This window comes from Peromyscus californicus, unplaced genomic scaffold (assembly GCF_007827085.1).
Source record: "Peromyscus californicus insignis strain IS unplaced genomic scaffold, ASM782708v3 Scaffold_12__1_contigs__length_115047231, whole genome shotgun sequence".
NCBI lineage: Eukaryota > Metazoa > Chordata > Mammalia > Rodentia > Cricetidae > Peromyscus > Peromyscus californicus.
In genome coordinates this window covers 92,369,809-92,390,619 of record NW_026294413.1, presented here as the reverse complement: position 1 = coordinate 92,390,619, position 20,811 = coordinate 92,369,809, and the positions used below count along the sequence as shown (strand labels likewise).

The window sequence follows — 20,811 nt, the reverse complement described above, 5'->3', positions numbered from 1 at the left end:
CTGTGATGTATGGCTTAAGTTCTGCACTGATTTGTGTCATCTGTTTTGTAACATGCAAACTGCAGGTAATCTTCTCAGGAAATTCATTTACTAAATCAAGGATATTTTTCTGGAATGTCAAACAAAGGTCAAACTACAATTAAAAAAAAAAATCAAACCATCAAACCAAAGCCGGGTATGGTGGTAGAATGGAAGCCTTTAATCCCAGCACACGGTAGTCAGAGACAAGTGAATCTCTATGAGTTCAAGGGCAGTCTGGTCTACATAACAAACTCCAGGCCAGTAAGGGCTAATGTTTCAAAACCGCAACCACTACCTCCTCCTCCCTCTCCCCACCTCCTCCTCCTGGTTTTTGAGACAGTCTCATGTGGTCCAGGCTGGCCCTGAATTGCTATGTAGCTGAAGTTGGCCACGAATGCCTGATCTTCCAGCCTCACATGTCAAGGACTGGGGTTACAGATATGAGACACCATGTCTGGCCCTAGTGACTTTTCTGTTCCACTAACTTCTAGATTCTATCCCACTGTGGTGGTCTGAATGAGAATGGGCCCCACAGGCTCATAGTTTCAACACTTGGTCCCCAGTTGGTGGAACTGTTTGGGAAGGATTAGAAGTATGGCCTTGTTAGACGTGTTCACTGGGGTGGGCTTTGCGGCTTCAAGAGTCATCCCATTCCCAGTTAACCCTCTCTGCCTCCTGCTTGTGTCTCAAGATGTGAGCCTGCAGCTACTGCTTCAGCACCATGCCTGCCTGTCTGTTGCCACGATGGTCATGGACTCCAACCCTCTGAAACCAGAACCCCCATGTTAAATGCTTCCTTTATAGGTTGCCTTGGTCATAGTGTTATATCATAGTAACAGAAAAATAACTAAGATGTCCACCAAGATTCATCTTATCCTGCCACTTAACTGGAAACATTTTTAACTGTCCTAGGTGAAATGTGTCTGTTAATTCTCATTTGAGATTAAGCCTTGCTAAGCCTTTTATTTGAACCTTTGCAGAGAAATCTGAACCTAACAGAAGAAAAAATTTTCCCATTTATTTACATGTTTATTTATTTTTATTGGCATATGTTGTTAAGTGATGGGCTTCAGAAAGACATTTTGATTGGAGTACATCATGCACTTTGTACATATTCACCCCATCCTCCTCCCTTTACTCCCATTCAATCCCCTAGGCAGTTTCACATCTTTCTTGTCCTATATACCTGTATGATTTTTCATTGTTTAATTGGCATACAAAGTAATGGGTTTTGTCATGGCATTTTTTTTTTTTTTGTTTTGTTTTGTTTTTCGAGACAGGGTTTCTCTGTGCAGTTTTGGTGCCTGTCTTGGATCTCACTCTGTAGACCAGACTGGCCTCGAACTCACAAAGATCCTCCTGCCTCTGCCTCCCAAGTGCTGAGATTAAAGGCGTGCGTTACCACCGCCCAGCTTGTCATGGCATTTTTATACACACTTTATTTTGGTTGATCACCCCTCCCCCACGCCCACACATATACTTCTCTCCTCCTTGTCCTGAGCTCTCTTGTACCCTAAGGCTCGGTAGTGCCCTCTGCACTTATCAATTCACATCCCCTGTTGTTTATGAACTATATACAATTTCACACACTAGCTACAGCACCATGAAAACATGGCTCCCACCTTACCTTAAACAGGAGTTCACTGGTGTTCTTTGCACTGTAGAACAGTTTTATTGTTCCTATCTCACAGCTACTTCCTTTGTCTGCTTGGTCTCGGTGGAGATCTGCTGAGTGGCGCAGGATGGAAAGCAGGGGATTAATCCCGACCCCTCCAGCAATCAACACGAGGTTTCGAGGGGCATCTGTGGGCTGAGGGTCAAAGAAGAACTCTCCACCCACTCTGAGAGTCACTTCGGAGTCAAGTGTGCACTGAGCAAGAAAGAAAAGATCCCTTGGTCCCATGCAGCACAAGTCTCAGACCAAACATCCTACTTACGTGAAGCTACCAGGCTGACCTGCGTGCCTTTTAGTATTTAGGACGATCTGCACAACTTTTTTTCAATTTTCCCAGAGCCTTGGGACTTGATTCTACTTGTCCAGCCTGTAGTCTGCTCGCTATCCCAACTTTGTGATCCACACGCCATAGCCAGGCTGCAGGCTGGTATTAAGAAAGGAGGACTTGCTGAGGAGATTGTGTCATTAGCGTCACAGGTGAGGAGCTGAGCTGACGAAAATGGCACTGGACTCGGGCAGGGAAACTCTGGGGTGTGAATCCCTTCATCAGAGCCATGTTCCTGTGTTCTGACCCAGGCTGAGAAAGGCAGGATGGGACTGGTGTGTCCTCAAGCTGAGATGTGTAAGGCCCCTGGGGCTCCCTCCTCAGGTTAGCGGTGCAGGCTTGCACCAGCACTGTGGTACCAGCTGTGCCTGTTCACTTCTCCCTCTACAGCCAGAAAAGCAGCAGAAGGCTGTACATGCAGGCTGAGTCTCACACCAGCCTGCCCAGGTAATGTGCCAGTATCTGGTAACATCACTTATACCACAACTGCCTCCACAGGATAATGAAAGCACTGGTTCCCAATGAGCCAATACTGCCTCTGATGGGGTGTTCTGGAAACCTGTGGCAACATTTTTTTTTTTAATTGTCACAGTGATTGGGGAACCTAAGTGACACTCGGAGGATAGGGCTAGATGTCCCACATTAACTGGTGGCTTCCTGGATCTGGCTCCTAGTAAACTGATGGCTAAATCTGCAGGGATTTTCTGTTATTTTTATTGGTAGTTTGGACTCAGCCACTGTGGGAATATTCAGAACACAAATTTGTACATAATACAAACGAGGGCTTTTGTAAAATTCAGGGTGCTGGATTACCTGCATGCCATTGCCGCAATGCACAGGACTGTCAGGTGACTCTGAGTGAGTCACAAGCTATTCATGTGGGCAGAAGCTAGTTCGTAGTGACCTGAGACCTGGGGTGTGGTGAGGCAGAGCAGGCTGATGGAAGGATACATGGCAGCCAGGAAGCACGGAAAGAGAACGCCTACATGTGCCTTTTCTCCTCCCCCTCCTTTTTATTTTATCTGCCTCCCCCTCGGCCCACGGGATGGTGCTGCCCGCATACACTCAGAGAGTGTATTCTACCCTTGGTTAATCCTCTCTGGAAATGGCCTCAGAGAACACATCCAGAGGTGAGCCTTACTAATTAATCCCGTACTCTCTTCTCCATCAAGCCCACAATCAAGATGAATCTGAACAATGACTCATCTTACAAATAAACCCTGAGACAGCTTTGCACAAATCTAAGTTCACCTGAATTTTCCAGAATGTAACATGTGTGCAGACTAGACCTGGCTGTGTTCACTGTTCTGGAAGACCACATCCCAGGAAGTGACATTAGTGTCCTTCTGTCACCCACACAGCAAGCCTACACCACGTGCATCTGCAGACCACACATTTGTAGTAACCGTTTTTAGTAAAAGTCCGCTGACTGCTTCACTCTATCGTGCAGTCTCCACACGCCCAAACTTGAGCATTTGGAAATAAATATTCGTGGACTCTGGGTTCCTTTCGTGCCTTTATCCCTCCTTTGTATTTCAGCTAGAGAATTTGAGATTTGGGTGCTTTTTTTCAGTTTTATGTTTTTCCTCGGAGGGCAGGGATTCTTGTTAGCATTGGGTTCTATATGAAAAGCTGTCTGGATTACTGTGGCTCTCAGAGAGGACACAGTGCTGGGTATGTCTGTCCCCTTCCTGCCTCCCTCTAACCCAGAATCCAGGAATCCAGCCATTTACACATACCTCATTGCAAGCTCCTGTCATAAATCTACAGAATCTAGAAGTAGTAACATGTCACATGCTTTTGGAGAGTCAAAGCCTTGGCACTCAGTCCTTGGCACCACACATCCCAGGTGTGGTGAGCAGTAGACACTTCTGGACAGGGATTTAATTTGAGGTTCTACAACTTAAGATGACCAAACTTAGAGGAAAACCCAGGAATAAAATCCCTTGATTGATGATATAAGTTCCCTATTGGTAAAGAACTGTTAAACGAATGGAAATCCTTCTTCAAGGGAAATACACCTAAACTTGACTATTTTAAATAAGCAGGAGAGGAGAGTGTGTTTTCATTCTGACAAACAGCTGGCAGCAGGGGCCGCTGGTTCAGAGGACATAACTGTAGGCGTGGCTGCACTGGCAACTGCAGTGCCTAAAAATGCTCCTTCCTCTCAAGCCCTAAAAGTAGAATCCAAAACCTAAGAGGCTCTGCCGTTGCTCAGCCCTGCTCACCTGCATATACACTTCTTTCTTCTGCCAGGAGAACCCGGGAGCAAAAGAAGCTAGGAAGGAGAAGGAAACCTTTTCCCGGTGCTCTTCAGTGTTGTGGAGCACTGAGAACAAAGAAAGCAACTTGCTTATTGTTTCTGGAAACCCGAGGATGAAAGAAGCCACCTTTGTCTGTTGTTGATAAGTAGAAACCGCTAGGGGAGTCTGAACACAAAAGTCAAGTCACTGTTTGCTCTAGTATGCAAGCAGGTAAAAGGACCTTATTGTCTTCCTCACAGAGCACTGCACTAAGTTTGAGTACCGATTTGCCACGTGAAACAGGCAACCTTTCCACAGCCTCCGAACTCCTTGCTCTGCCAAAGCCCGTGAGAGAAACGACAAGCACTTTCCCCCATGTCAGCCAGGCAGCCTGCTGCCACCGACACATTTCCCGTCTACCCTACCAGCTCAATGACAGCAAACTCAGAGGAAAGGAGCCTCGGAAAATGGCTCCAGGACAAATCTGACGTCATAGTGGCTGGTGGCAGTAAGAGACCCTTCTTTCCATATAAACTCTAAAGTTACTTGTCTGCATCTGTAAAACAGCTACATTTTCGTTGTGTTGCAATAAATCCATCAGTCAATTTAAGGGGAATTGTTCCTTGTTTGAGTCTCCCAATCTAAGAACACTCACTGTACCTCTTTGATTCCTTTCATGAGACTGTGACAGACAGTTGTTTTTTTTTTTTTTCTTTCTGAAGAACCATATGAAAGCTGGTCTTATACTGGGGGATGGACCAAGAAAGGGACGTAATTTGCAAGTTTTCACCACACAAAAGGTCTCTTCAGCTACAAGGGCATGTTACTGCCCACAGATACAGCCTGTTTAGGATTCTTTGTGTGTCTCTACTAACCTAGCCAAACTGTAGTCAGTACATTCTACCTGCCCGCCCCCTGCTGTTTGTGTAGGACAAGGCTACACGTCTGCCCCCATCATGCATTTCTGCTGGTGCTCTGGCCAGATCGGCTACTACTGGCTTCGCTCCTTGCCCGCCTTACATGTGGTTCCTACACAAACAAGAATTCCCTGCAACCTTTAAAAACAGCGATGAAAATCAAGTTAGTTTTTGCTTTCTGTTCTCTTTTTGACTGTCAATGACTCCCAGAAAAGAATGAAACTGTGCTGAGTTTCTGGGTGCATTTCAGTAAGGAAGCTAAGAAAACCCTGAAACAGGATGGAGGCTGCAGGTGAATACAAAGACACACTATGGTACGGAGAAGGGGGAACAAAAAGAAAGAAGGGTCAAAAACTAAGGTCCCCTTTGTTCCTGGTGTTCTAGCAGGTAACGGCAGGAGGCATATGCAGGAAAGGGGGTAAGCCTTGTGATACAGCACAATCAAAAGCAACAGTTAGAACTGGGTCCTCTCAGAACCCCGTGTGAAGAGCCCGAGGTGACTAGTGTGGAGCAGCACAGACTCGGCATCAATGACTGCGCACTGCTCTGTAACTGCAGATGGTCCCCTCCGGGTTCTAGGCAGGCCCTTCTTTAGGATGCTCACAGTAAGACTGTTGACCTAACAGGTGATTTCCAAACACTTGTATAGAATGCCTGGTGGAAACAATATTTCCAATCCTTTTAAAACACAGTTCACCAACAAGATTCTGCTTCTCCACCCTCCTGGGGAACTCAGTGTGAGTTTGCATTCTGCATGTTCCCAGTACTCCCACTGGACACCTTGCCGTTCAGGATCCTATTCCTGCAGGTCCGGGTTACAAGTGAACTAAGTGAGCTGAACACACATTTAATGGAGGCAGATGAAAATGCTCAGATCTCCAACTTTAAGTTAGCTGAGGGGCTGGAGAGATGCTCACCAGTGCAGAGCACCTGTCACTCTTACAGAGGCCTCAGGTTCGTTTCTCAACACCCGCATGGTGACCCACAACCAGCAGTGACCCTGAGATAAACAGACATGCACGTGGTGTACAAACAAACATGCAGGTAAAATACTCAGACCCATTAAGTTACAGAAATCTAAAAAGGGTTGTTTCAAAGGTGATTGCTTACCTTATTGTGAACCCAGACAGCGGGAGGGTGGTTTGTGTATTTCACTGCCAATTCTATTATTCTCTCTTGCTCTAGCAGTTGGGGACTGGAGCAAATTGAAAACCCACCAACGACTGAGACTCCTGGGATAAAGAAATCAACCCTAAAAGGACAAACAAACCATCACTGTTGCAGTAACCAAGAAAGTTGTCAACGGCAGGCAAAGAAATAAGCTGACAGATTCAGTTAGATTAAGAAAATATAAAGTCCTAACTTAAAAAAAGAGGGACAATCACAACCAATCTTACAAAATAAAAAGAATTCTTCACAAGTTTTATGAAGAACTGATATGCTAAAAGTTAGTTAATTTAGATGAACCACATACATTACTAAAAAGATATCAACTATCAAAAATGGCACAAGAAGAAACAGAAAAACTTGATCAGTTCTACATAAACTTTAAGGACTGAATTAATAAAACTTCACAAAGAAGAATTCTGGTTCAGACGGCAGCATCACTGGTGAGCTGCATCACACACTTAAAGGAGAATTAATACTAATCTTTCAGAAACTACCCCAAACAAGAAAACAAACACATTGGAACTTACTCTAATGAAGCTGGTATCACCCAGATAATCACAGACACTGAAAGAAAACTATATAGACCAGTGGACCTCAACCTTCCTGAGGCTGCAACCCTTTAATACCGTTCCTCATGTGGTGACCCCAACCATAAAATTATTTCATTGCTACTTCATAACTGTAATTTTGCTACTGTTATAAATTGTAATGTAATCATCTGTGTTTTCTGATGTTCTTAGGCAATCCTTGTTAAAGGCTCATTTGACTCCAAAAGGGGTCACGACCCACAGGTGGAGAACAACTGCTATAGACCACTACCTATTCAAATAAAGAAAAAAAAATCTGAGAATACAAGGTTGGCTTAACATCTGTCTTCATCATTTTTTTTAATCAACTTGAGGGCTAGGTTCAATGAGAGACTCTTCTCAAAAAGATAAGGCAGCCAGGTGTGGTGGCACACACCTTTAATTGCAGCACTCGGGAACAGAGGTAGGGGATCTCTGGGCTGGAGGCTGAGACCCTTCTTTCAGCTACTTTGTCTATCAGAACCAAGACTGGTTTTTAGAAACTTGCGAGTGCCCAGCAACCATAACCGGAGCAGATCAGGTGGCTGCCATGTGTTCTAGTGAAGCCGTCTGCAGACACAATCACAGAGCTGTGGCTCCACAGAGCAGCACCACGCTGTTTGAAAGAGGACTACCCAAGGTTGGTTTCATACATGACAGAGCGTGATACAGGTTACAGCCAAGTAAGGAATCAAGGAGTACGTGCCCAAACAGAAATGACCCAGAATTCCTCTCTCCTAGTAGGGGACAGCTACCCACAAAAGTCCTTTCCAGAAGAAAATAGAATACCTTTCATCTGACAGGAAAAGAGAAACACCACTCACCACTGGCCAGCCTTAAAGGAGAAGTCTTTATCGGGGACAAGCAAGCAAAGGCTCTTCACTGACGGAGACTCGTGGGCAATTTCACACACCTTAGCCGCAGCCACGACCTGAAGCAAAGAGGTTCAGGGCTTAGGAACATGGGCTTGAAAAACTGCCCAATAAGGCACAGCACACACTGCTCTGCTCTGCCCTCCATCAGGTGGGTAAATGGAATGAACTTTATGAGACTACCTACAACACTATTTTATCCTGAATACAAAAACCATCCCTTACGTGGACTGTGTAACCAGTATCCATCTAGGCATTGGGGTAGGCTCCCTCAAGAGCTGTGCGGGTGAGATGCCCTCCGCAACCCTGCCTGGCATCTAATGTCCCTTTCAGCAGTAGGCCAGGTGAGGCCACAGTTGTTTCTGAGTAAGAAGTCCATGGCACGCTAACAGCAGATATTCACAGAGAGCAGCAAGAACTTTTTTTTTGTTTTTGTTTTTGTTTTGTTTTTCGAGACAGGGTTTCTCTGTGTAGTTTTGGTGCCTTTCCTGGAGCTCGCGCTGTAGCCCAGGCTGGCCTCGAACTCACAGAGATCCGCCTGGCTCTGCCTCCCGAGTGTTGGGATTAAAGGCATGCGCCACCACTGCCCGGCTGCAGCAAGAACTTTTTAAAGAGCAAAGAAATAGAGAACTGGGTTTGTACTCATGTGTTTCCTTGTTGCCTTTCGTTTCGTGAGTCGGATCTCACTTTGTAGCCCTGGCTAGCCTGGGACTATGTAGATCAGGCTGCCCTTGAACTCACCTGCCCTACCTCCCGAGCGCTGTGATTAAGGTGTGTACCACCATGTAATGCTCGTACGCTTATTTTTCTTAAGTTTCTTCTAATTTATTATATTTTTCCAAAATATAAGCAGTTCACGACCTTAAAGCAAGAACAGCACAGCCCCTTCCTCCGGAGTTTTGGGAAGCACTACTCTGAACGAGGCATTTCCTTTCTGAAAACTTCCAAACTGAGTGACGTGGGAACTAGTCAGTGACGGTAACCTGTGCCTTAGCACCCATCACTTCCTTTATTCCACCTCTGCTCTGTACTCCTCTTCCTCCCTAAATCTGGAACATTGCTCTAAGGGTCAAAGACAGACATGGCTCCCCTCAAGTTCCTTCTGTTCAACTCCACCTGTGGCAGTGGGCAGGCCCCTCAATGGAGGGCCCCAACCAGCTCCACCAGGGGACGATTTGGAAACTGCTCACCCTGATGCTAGCTCATTTCAGCCTTTTCTTCAACAGGACTTCCAGGTTCAACCCTCAGTGGGAGATCACTTTTAAAAATCCACTAGAAAAGTCTCACTACCTCAAAATAGCTCCTAAAATTTTCATTCTTTGTCCACTGCTGTAAAATCCCTTGCCTCTCTTTCTTTGCATTGTGGCTAACCCCTTCTTGCTCCTGTCTTGGAGAGCAAGTGGGTGATTTCTCTATGACAGCCCCAATGCCTGCACCTTAAGAAAAAAAAAAAAAGAAAAGAAAAAAGACAGGGTCTCTCTACATAGACCAGGCTGGCCTGGAACTTGCTGTCCATCAACCTCAGCACTAAGATTACAGATGTGTGCCACCAGGCAATGCCCTTTCTACCACCTACATTCTTGATCCTAAGCCCTATCTGTGACCTATACTGCTTCATCAGCAGCTATCAGCTAGCCCTTTGTTCACATTCAGTCCTTTTTCGAGTGTCTTCCTGTTTCATCAGACATGGTATACGGTGCCACTGGTTTTATCTTGAGCAGCTCAGACACAAACTATGGAAATAAGCAGAATATAGCTGCTAACAGAACGGACTCGGCAGTGAGACAGCCCAGACTTTGTTCTTGGCAACACCACTTAGCACCATGTAACTCAGGGCAAATGTCCCAGCCACCTTCAACTATGAACTGAGAGCAGAACACCTTTGCCTCATAGTGTTGTTGGGGGCACTAAAGCAGAGAGTACAAGCAAAAGCACTTCTAAGGTTGCTGGCCCACAGTAAGTGTATATTGTTTGTTACCTACTTGATTGCACTAATTTATTTTACATCATATACTGCACTTTATCCATTTGTTACTATAAATGCCACTGCACTGCACATCCCCAGGGGAACTGCAGGTGAGGGTCACAAGGACCTGTACAGTGTGGTGGACTGGAACCATATGTCCATCCTAGCCTATCAATTATTGTATGGGTGCAAACTAGAAAGCCTTTAAAGTATCTGAGAAACCTTGCCTTCTATCCCTCCTCTACTGAGACAACAAGCTTCCTCAGCCTACACAATCTTCCTGTCCTTGTTGCTCTTCTGAACCAGAGGTAACCTGTCTTCTGCTCTCCTGCAACTAGTCCTTCTCAGGCTGGTAGATGTCCTGATAATCACACTCAGTGTCCAGCATCAGTGACAAACCTCCCCAGGTACACACCCCACCATCCCACCTCTGAATCTGGTTAGCTCCACCCTGAAGGATTCTCCTTGCTGGGGAGAGCTGACATGGACCTCTCTGGGGTCTCTCCTGTGCTCTGACCTGGTGCTCTTTCCTCACTCTTCCTTCTCCCACTTCCTCAATGCAAGCATCCCTTGCCTGAGGCCCTCACCCTCCTGTCCACTCTTTTCTGCTCCTCACAGGCTTATAATTACACTCCCTGTGGATAAGGATAGCCAATACCTAAGGAACTGTTCTTCTGGGTACATACTAGGAGCTGAGTTCAATGTTTTAAGTGCATTAATTCATTCCACTGATATCAGTAATATCCAGAGACAATGTTGTTATTCTTCCCTTTGATGGTTAAAAAAAAGTAAGTTTCCGTATTTGCTCAAAACCACTGTCTAAGAACTATTGAACCAGGATTCAAACCCAGGTCGTCTTAGCACTTAATCATCTGACAACACTGTCCCCAGTAGTACAGTCTCTTGCATGTAACACACAGTCTATCACAAACTTGTTCAATTCCATGGTGTCTGGAACTGGGATGCAACACCAGTTTCTTTCTACTACAGAAATTTCAATTCTGGAGCTGGCTGTGCAAGTATACTGTATTTGTTCTATAAACTAGAGAGCAGAAGGTGGGACCAGGAGGAACTGGTCCAGTTCTGGTACAGCTCAGCATGAGGATCTGTTCATTCTAAGTCCAAAGTCAAGCCCCTGCTCTATGACTGGGAGAACCCTCTGGAAGGGACTGGGATAATCCCTGATGCTACACACTGTTGAGGTGCTGGCCCCAGAGATCATCTAGTTTCTCTAGTTCCTCCCATCTCCTCCCACTTCTCATTATGTTTGGGAGAATAAAAATTAAAAATAAAAAGGGAGAATTGAAGAAATTTCTCCCCCTAAAGATACCAATGCTACTGTAATTGTAATCCTGCAGTTTTCTAATTCCTGAGCACCAGATGCTATGCTTTCTTTCTTTTTTAAAAGATTTATTTACTGCTGCCGGGCGGTGGTGGCACACGCCTTTAATCCCAGCACTCGGGAGGCAGAGGCAGGTGGATCTTTGTGAGTTCCAGGCCAGCCTGGTCTACAGAGCAAGATCCAGGAAAAGGCGCAAAGCTACACAGAGAAACCCTGTCTCAAAAAAGATTTATTTATTCATGAATTTTATATTTGAGTGCTCTGTCTTCGTGCACACCAGATGGACTCTGATCCCATTACAGATGGTTGTGAGGCAACATGTAGTTGCTGGGAACTGAACTTGGGACCTCTGAAAGAGCAGTCAAGTGCTCTTACCCACTGAGCCATCTCTCCAGCCTCCAGATGCTAAACTTTCAAATGCACCATCAGAGCTTACATTAACTTTTCTTTGTTCTAAACTAGAATCAAGAGACCCTCTCCCAAAGTCCCAATACTTCTGCCCTATGCTGTGGGATGGTCTGTATGTCAAGTGTGTTGCTGATTGGTCAATAAATAAATCACTGATTGGCCAGTGGCCAGGCAGGAAGTATAGGCGGGACAAGGAGGAGAATAAAGCTGGGAAGTGGAAGGCTGAGTCAGAGACACTGCCAGCTGCCACGATGACAAACAGCATGTGAAGATGCCAGTAAGCCACGAGCCATGTGACAAGGTATAGATTTATAGAAATGGATTAATTTAAGCTGTAAGAACAGTTAGCAAGAAGCCTGCCACGGCCATACAGTTTGTAACCAATACAAGTCTCTGTGTTTACTTGGTCTGAGCGGCTGTGGGACTGGCGGGTGAGAGAGATTTGCTCTGACTGTGGGCCAGGCAGGAAAACTCTAGCTACAGCCCTATAAGATCCTGAAATGGTAACACTAATTCAAATACTGGTAACTGTCACCTACAGGCCAAACCTTTGGTGAGACATGTTTGATTGGACTCAGCAAGCCTGACTTGCTTACATCCTTTCATGGCTGTGTCCCACCTCAAAGATGATGAAATGACTCACTACTTGGACCTTTGAACAAAGTGTGTCAACATCAGCTCTAATTTATCTACCCACCTCCACATACCACAAAAAGAGTTTCAACAGAAACCATTCTTTCTTTACAACAGGCAGGATTCCACTTTCATGAAGAAATCCTTAACAAGCTTCACATTTACACAATCAGTAATTTTTTGTGTGTTGAAAAATGTTTTCATGCCGGGTGGTGGTGGCGCACGCCTTTAATCCCAGCACTTGGGAGGCAGAGGCAGGCGGATCTTTGTGAGTTCGAAGCCAGCCTGGTCTACAGAGCGAGATCCAGGAAAGGAGCAAAGCTACACAGGAAACCCTTTCTCGAAAAACCAAAAAAAAAAAAAACCAAAAAAAAAAAAAAAAAAAAAAAACCAAAAAAAAAAAAAAAAAGAAAAGGAAAGAAAAAAAAAACCAGAAAAATATTTATTCAATATACCTATAGACTTTCTTTGCTGAACTTGTTTTACATTTCAAAAAGAAAACAATCAACATAAAGTGGAATCAACAATTACCTTTGGCACCAAAGCAATTCTCTAAAGGAGAATTAACTTTTCAAAGTAGGACCTAATAATATACCTTTATGTTAAAGTGCTTCCTGGTATTAAAATATAAAACTATGGAGACAATACAGTTTCTGATCACGTTTGGAGAAGTGCATAAAAGCAGGGTTTTTTCTTGGCTTACAGGGACTTATAACAATAAACTAAATACAGCTGAATCTGTGTGGAGCAACTCTAAAGGCAAGTATCCACTTCGTGTTTTTAAGGGGACACATGGCTACTCACTGAGGTAAAGGGTGAAGATCCTCGGCACCCTTCAGCTGGCAGGTTAGCTTTCTATAGCCTGAGTATGACTGACAGTCTGCAGGGGAATGGCAGTGAGCTCATGCACCTTCCTGTCTCAGCTGTCAGTGCTGCTCTGACGAGCTAGGAGATGCTCCCAAAGCAGGACGCACAAGGACTTTGAGACATGGTGGCAAAAGAAGAAAAAAGGTAAGCCATTCATAAGGTGTAGGCTCTGCAAGTTCCCTCTCCTACAGCATGCTCTCAATGGACCTGTGAGGAGGGAGCCTAGTCACAGCTATGCTCCCTCACCAAAACAGCCCAACCATGCCACATTTAGTGGAAGACCTTAATATAGCTCAGCCACTGCTTTCAAATGAGTTATCATTTCCCTTGCTTAGGAAATTCCAGAACAGGAAAATGTAATTTCCCTGACTGCCCCACCGTGCCTGAAGGATACAAACCTCCCGTCGGAGGACACTTGCAGTTCTCTCCAAGTGATCCGTTTTCCTTTTGGATTTCATTATGCTTTTTAAAAGAAGGTAAAATTAGATTAGTAAGCATTATCCTCATAAAATAATAAAACTAGCTTCCCCTGCCAGAAACCAAAACCAAAACCAAAACCCATAGCTATCAAAAGTATAATTAATTGTGGATTCTACAAAATAGTGAGACTCTGCCAGTGCTCAGTTGCACACTCAACAGAGTTTCCGATCTGATGGCATGCTCACTGAAGCCAGGATGCTGCCTCTCTTGAGTCTGAAGGACCTCCCAGACCATCAGCAGATCAGGTTTCAAAAATCAACCTAAATGACAGCAAAGGCTGACAACTCACCTGGTTAGAGTAAGGTGACGCAAAGTGCTGACTGTCGATCTCCACAAAGCAGCCTGAGTGCAGATGGCTTCCACAGTACGGCGACAGAACCCAGGAATCAAGACAACATGGGCCATGGTGCTCCTGGGCAAATGTAACTGAAATTTAAAATCATTTTCAGAGAAAGTAGAGAAATGCCAGACTATGTTAGGGGCAGGAGCAAAAGACTGTGTGGGGCTAGAGAGATGGTTCTGTAGTTTAAGAGCACTGGCTATTCTTCCAGAGGACCTGAGTTCAATTCCTAGTGCCCATATGGCAAGTCACAACCCATCTCTAACTCCAGTTCCAGGGTATCTGATGCCCTCTTCTGACCTTTGCAGGTACCAACACACACAGGCAAAATATCCATACACATAAAAACAAAACACCCACCCACATAATGGAAGGAAGAAAATCAATTCCCACAAATTGTCCTTTGATTAACATGTGTAACCCAGCCCCCACAAATAAACAATGAAAGAAATGTAATGAAAATTTTAAATAAAATTGCTTAAAGATTTGGGCTGAGTGTGGTAGCACATGCCTTTAGTCCTCAGGAGGTAGAGGCAGGTGGATCTCTGTGAGTTTGAGGCCAGCCTGGTCTACATACTGAGTTCCAGGACCATCAGGGCAACATAGAACCCTGTCTCAAAAAAAAAAAAAAAAAACAAAAGAGTATTTTGTTTTGTATTGTCCTTCTAGAAGACCCAATTCCCAGTAACAACATCAGATGGCTCAGAACTACCTGTAACTCTAGCTCAAGGGATCCAACTCCTCTGGCCTCTACACTCATGCACACATACACTGCATATAATTAAAAACAAAAATAAGTCTTTTGGTGGGGGAATTTTCAAGACAGGGTTCTCTGTGTAGCCCTGGCTGCCCTGGAACTCGCTCTGTAGACCAGGCTGTTTTGGAACCTGGAGATCCGCCTGTCTCTGCTGGGATTAAAGGGATGTGCCACCACTGCCTGGCTAAAAGTAAATCTTTTAAGAATTGTATTTATAAAAGCTTAAGGTTAGGCCGGGCGGTGGTGGCGCATGCCTTTAATCCCAGCACTCGGGAGGCAGAGCCAGGCGGATCTCTGTGAGTTCAAGGCCAGCCTGGTCTCCAAAGCGAGTTCCAGGAAAGGCGCAAAGCTACACAGAGAAACCCTGTCTCGAAAAACCAAAAAAAAAAAAAAAAAAGCTTAAGGTTCACAAATATTTAAAACAAATAGATAATACTATTTATAACAGACCAAACTAGCAACTATCCAAAAGACCACAAACAGCGGTAAATGAAGGGTGATACATTCATGCACTACACACAGCATCAATGGCAGTGAATACATTTCACTTACACACAGTAATACTCAATTATAGGCTGCAGGTACTAAATGGGATGACAGCAGCCAGACTCCAAAGAGCACATATTCTTTGATATCGACTATACAATGTGCCAAGACAGACAAAAAAAACCTATAATGTTAGAAATCAGTCTTGGAAAGTAGCTGTTAGCAATGCAGTTTCTTTATATGGATGGATGCTGAGTGCCTCAGTAGGTCCACTTTGTAAAATCTGCAAGCTGTCCTTGTAGCTGGATACTTTGTCTGTATGTTATCCTTCAATCAAAACAAAACAAAACAGGAAGATTCTCAACACTTCACTTTTGTTTTCCTTTTGGGTTTAGGAGACAAGCTTACTAAGTGCCCGGGCTGGCCTTGAACTCACTGTGTTCCCTAACCTGGCCTCAAACTTGGGCTCCTCCTGTCTTGTACTGGAGTTACAAACATGTGCCGTCACCCCGTCAGGATATCTTAAAATCAAAAGATGATCAGGTAAAACACCGATTAAGGGTCAGGTCACCTATCCTTTGGCTCCTACACTACTTTCTTGTGCCATTTAAAAAATACTTCTTAGCCTAAACACCCACATTTTCCACGCTGCATTACCATTTCAGTTGGCTCTCTCCTTTGTGGCTTTGAGAATAAAACGTGAATAAAACATGTCTTTCCCAAGCATTTTAGAAAGTGCTGTATGAATTGACTGTAATAAGTTTAGTGTTAGGAGAATATTCAAGCCAACAAGGAAGTTTTGATAGTTTTTCGAACATTGAAAACTATTAAGGGCCTAAGCTTTGGCAGTGCAGGTTTGAAGAAAGCTTCAAAAACTTAGGTTTTAATAGGTGGATAAAATGTAAATGAGTTTCTCAAAAGCCACCGCCCCCTAAATAGTCTTCAGACAGATTTCTTCTTGTCACAGTGCAGTTCAGCAGTGTTGAGAATAAACATGCTATTTTCCCCCAGTAAGTGGAAGAGGTATAAGGCCTCTGCTACCTCATGCAAGACTGCCAAGGTAATTATCCCCCCTTAAATGTGCTAAACCACAGTGTGTTGGTCACTGAAAGCAAGCAAGCAGAACTTACTTTAGAAACCCATGGGCTTCTGGGAGTCCTCAGCTGTCTGACACGATACTTTGGTCCCAATACTTTGGTCCCAATACTATACTAAGACCTCTGGATTCACACCAGCTGGAACACAGTTTTCCATATACTGAAATTCCCACCAAGTTCCTACAATGGCAGAGACAATAAACTAGTTAAGTACAAAGCCAGGAAACAGAAAAAGCCCCACCAAGTCTTACTTGCAAAAGAAAAGGCTCACTTAGAGTTAAAGTGTGAAGCCCAGTAGAGTGCTTATTTGAAACACATAGAGGCCCTGGGTTTGAGTCCCAGCACCAGACTGAAGGGAGAACCCTCATTACAATCAGAGGTCCTCAGTCTCAATTACTCCTGCCATTAATCTTTCCCCTCATGTGGACGTTTTTATTCCTCATCTGCTTCTTGATCTTCCATGGCGTGAGTCAACTCCTGTAACCTAGGTTACCCATCCCATGAAATACCCTCCACACTGTTGCTTCCTGCTATCTGTGGCTACCTTCCTGTGTGGCCTCAGGTAGTTCCCCTTATGGTTCTGCCTAGTTTGAGCTCATGCTGTGCTGAAGAAAGTTAAATCATAGTCAATGGCTAGAAAGATAGTTATATCACTTAGGACCAAAATCTCTATTATTAAGTTCATCCTCCAGTGAAAAGTGGACATTGTTCCAGTTAATATTTTAGACAGCTACTGCTAAAATAAATGTTTTTACAATACAGTACACCTTTAGTGACTATGCTGTTTACAACAGTACTTCTCAACCGGAAAACAAAAGAAAGTTAATTTTTAAAAGCTGTTCTTTTTCAAAGACTGAATTTCGTTAACAGCACCATGGCCAAGAGTGTCACCTACTGGCAAATAAAGGCATTTTTATAAAATTGTGTTCAACTTGCCTTCCGAGCTTTATTCCATTCTTAAAGTGTGTGTGTGTGTGTGTGTGTGTGTGTGTGTGTGTGTGTATTATTTACATCAGACTGGCAAGCTGGTTCAGTGGTTAAAGGCACCTGCTGCCAAGCCCAAGGAGCTGAGCAAGAGAAGGGTGCTGACTATAATTAAAGGGATGGTTATGGGGATGAGTACAACAGAGGAAGAAGGAGTGATGAAGTGGGGGGAGGGGGGATGGCTGCTGAGCTGAGGGCAGAGCCCAAGAGGCAGTCAGGCAGACTTGAAGGGGAGAACACTGCAGCAGAGATCTCAGCAAGAACAAAACCCAAGCAAGGAACCAGCCTGGGGAGTTAGAAGAGCCAGGGCCAGTGTGACCAGAGGAGCTGTCTACATAAATGTGTCCTGGGTCACCGTAGGCCAATGTAAAGGTATAAAGCTTCCCTGAAGGGCACAAGAAGCCGCTGAAGAACATGAATAAATCAGAACAAGGACATGATCTCCGGAGTTTAAATGACTGCCCAGGATGAAGCAGGAAGTCAAGACTCTAAGATTCTGGTAGAGTAGCGGCCAGAGATGGCAGAAGCAGAGAGTGTAGAAAATGGTTGGGATCGGCCCTACATCTTGTTGTAGGACATCCCTGAGGTTTCCTCTCCTTCCGCCTGAACTGGATCAGACATAGCAGTCATTCACTGAGTCTGGTTATAGGATCAGAGGGATCCAGTCGGCACCATGACTTTGCAGCTTTGCTTTAGCAAAGTCTTAAGCCCCTAAACCTGGCTTCCCAAAGCTAATGACACACCCCATCTGTACCCCTCTTTGTTATTCTAATGACAAAATACACATAAGTGTATCGGGAACACAGTGTCAGTTACCACAAATAAATGGCTCATCACCTTTCTTTCTCTATTTTAAATAATATATATGCAAACAATTGGTTAAAATTACAAAGAAATGCTAGCTGTCCCATTGTGGTGTTTTGAATAGGAATGGCCCCCATAGACTCATGTATTTGAATACTTGGCCCATAGGGAGTAGCACTATTAGGAGGTGTGGCTTTGTTAGAGTAGTTGTGGCCTTATTAGAGGAAGTATGTCTCTGTAGGCATGGACTTTGAGGTCTTATATGTTAAAGTTATATCCAGTGTGGCTGCTGCCTTTAAATCAAGATGTAGAACCCTCAGCTCCTTCTCCAGCACCATGTTTCTTGCCATGATGATAATGGACTAAACGTTTGAAATTATATATAAGCCAGCCCCAATTAAATGTTTTCCTTTATAAGAGTTGCCGTGGTCATGGTGTCTCTTCACAGCAATAAAACCCCATTTAAGACACTCCTCTAACTTCAGGTTTTAAGATGCCCCAGAATGTTGTTTTTGATGGGTCTGAATTGCCTTCTAAAAGATCAGGACTTGGGGTGTGCTAAGCCAATAGAGCATGTATCTAGCATGCATTCGACCCAAGGTTTGATTCCCAGTACCAGGAAAAAAATGTTTTTAATATTTCTTTTATTATTTAAATATTTTGATTTTATTATGTGTATGAGTGTTTGCCTACATGTCTGTCTGTGCACCATGTGTGTACCTGGTGCTTATGGAGGTCCGAAGAGAGGGTTGGATGCCCTGGGACTGGAGTTACAGACAGTTATAACTGCAGTGTTGGTGCTGAGAATTTGACCTGGGTCCTCAGGAAGAGCAGCCAGTGCCCATCTCTTCAGCCCTTTGTTTGCTTTTTAAATAAAAGGCCTAGCAATTTATACATACTATGAGCCAAATGTGGAGGCATCCAATCCTGTGTGTTATGTGTATGTGCATGTGTAAGTTCAAGGCAGAGGATGAGGTTGGATGTCTTCTTCATTCTCCCCCGTATTTTTTGAGATAGATAGTCTCTCCGTGAACCTGGAGTTCACCGATAGGTTGGCCACTATGCTCCAGGGACCCACCTGTCTCCAAGCCTGTGCCCCTATTCCCATCAGTGCTGGAGTTACACATTCATATACTTTACTAGCCAAGTCATCTCCCTACCCAGAGTTGCATCCCTTCTGCACATTCGAGAACTAAAGACGGTTTCCAACTCTGATCATCTGAACTAAGAATAGACACTGGAAAATCAGTTTACTTCCTGTGTCCCAGGAGCTACCTGGGAAGTATTTGTATTTATAAAGATACAAGACTTCCACAGGATTTCTCCTCTGCACAGACAAGCTACAGTTAATCCTCAACAGGCAACAAATACCTCCTAATTGCTGTGTCTCCAATTTATGCAAAAAAGAAAGTGAAATCTTTGAAACAACCCTCCATACACTCTTTTCATGTAACTTCTGGATTTTACCTTCCAAAGACTTCTGTCTTTAGGTTTAAACACTTTAAAGGGGCTTCAAAATGAAAGTGTCCTTTCAATGTGCACAAAATTGGTTATGCAAACTGTATGTATTCAAATGTTAAGTTTAGGTTATAGAAATGTAAGCTAGGTAAGCTATACATGATTGCTGAACTATTAATTCCCACGCAAAAGAATGTTAGATTTCAAAGGCTCTTTTCTCACAAAGGAAGTAAGAACCAAAGAATGTACATTTCCACCTCCCAGAGCCCATCAAGTCAGACTCTGATCCAGGATCCTATTCTGCCACGGTGAGTTTTCACTACACTGCATTCCTCCAGTGAGATCTAAGTAACTGTCTAGTAATAGGGGGACGCTCCAAAGTCCCTGATTGTAACCAAAACAGGCCCAGCACTGCTTTCGGGACAAAGTGCTTTTCATTTGCATTTCACTTCAAGGAAGATGTTGCATCCTGACAATACTACCAGGAAAACCATTCTTTTCACCAAGAACTGAAGTTCACACAAATAATTTGTTCCTGGGCTTTGGAGACAGCCTAGGAATGTAATCTTGGGCAAGATGCCCAGTCTCTGAATCTGAGTTAAAGATAAATAAAATGGAGTTTTGAACCCCGGGATCAACAGAATTGCATTCAGAGTGTAGGTGGACCACTAAAAACTCCAATAATTGCCGGGCGGTGGTGGCGCACGCCTTTAATCCCGGCACTCGGGAGGCAGAGCCAGGCGGATCTCTGTGAGTTCGAGGCCAGCCTGGGCTACCAAGTGAGTTCCAGGAAAGGCGCAAAGCTACACAGAGAAACCCTGTCTCGGAAAAACAAAAAACAAACAAAACCCCAGTAATTAAAAGTGATGTTATTGCTACTACCGCACCTATCTCTATAGTGAATACTGCATACAGCACTAGAATTCCTCCCTGTCTTCCAGATCTTGCTCCTCTACAACACAGCTCAGGGTATCTGAAGGTGGCTGGAGTGAGACAGGCAGCGATGTACCTGCAGGCAGGAACCACAACAGACGAGGCTTCTCTGAGCTCAAGGTCGGCTGAAATGCAATTCCAGGAGCGCTGTGTGTCGACCACTGCGGACTGGAGAGGACGCTGCGTGGGTGACCAGGCGCCCCCCTCTGATAAGGGCCGTAGCCTCCAGCCCACTCTTTAAAGGTTGTCTGAAGTCAGTGATGGAGGACGAGACTCCTCCGGCAAAGGAGACAACCCAGTTACAACCCAGACCCAAACTCCCCGGCCCCGGAGTGACGTAGCAGCCGTGTGAGAGAGCCCCTCACACTATTGGTCACTGCCACCCAGTGGGCGGAGCGCTGCGCAAACCAGCTGCGCAGTAAGCGCCACCTTTGCGGCAATAAGTCCCCCAGCTCGGCCATCTCCAT

General features: G+C 44.6%; 1 protein-coding gene and 1 long non-coding RNA gene across 6 annotated transcripts in view; one reads left to right on the top strand and one right to left on the bottom strand.

Annotated features, from left to right (window-relative positions):
• The window catches only part of LOC128107679 (uncharacterized), a 27,847-nt gene extending 22,973 nt beyond the window's left edge, over positions 1 to 4,874 (top strand). Inside the window, exon 2 of the long non-coding RNA XR_008217187.1 lies at positions 4,278 to 4,874. This is a non-coding gene — a long non-coding RNA (uncharacterized LOC128107679). The remainder of the gene's footprint in view (positions 1 to 4,277) is intronic.
• The window catches only part of Oxnad1 (oxidoreductase NAD binding domain containing 1), a 27,635-nt gene extending 6,824 nt beyond the window's left edge, over positions 1 to 20,811 (bottom strand). Inside the window, exons 1-8 of one of the 5 annotated variants that reach the window (XM_052733890.1) lie at positions 20,421 to 20,810; positions 16,199 to 16,345; positions 13,775 to 13,897; positions 13,404 to 13,467; positions 7,742 to 7,848; positions 6,292 to 6,433; positions 1,649 to 1,891; positions 1 to 109 (exon numbers count right to left, since the gene is read on the bottom strand). In XM_052733890.1, coding sequence (XP_052589850.1) covers positions 1 to 109; positions 1,649 to 1,891; positions 6,292 to 6,433; positions 7,742 to 7,848; positions 13,404 to 13,467; positions 13,775 to 13,890 — 781 coding nt within the window. In that variant the 5' untranslated portion in view covers positions 13,891 to 13,897; positions 16,199 to 16,345; positions 20,421 to 20,810. Of the gene's footprint in view, positions 110 to 1,648; positions 1,892 to 6,291; positions 6,434 to 7,741; positions 7,849 to 13,403; positions 13,468 to 13,774; positions 13,912 to 16,198; positions 16,346 to 20,298 lie in introns of all 5 variants that reach the window. The other 4 variants (XM_052733887.1, XM_052733886.1, XM_052733891.1 and 1 more) reach the window with 4 other exon arrangements.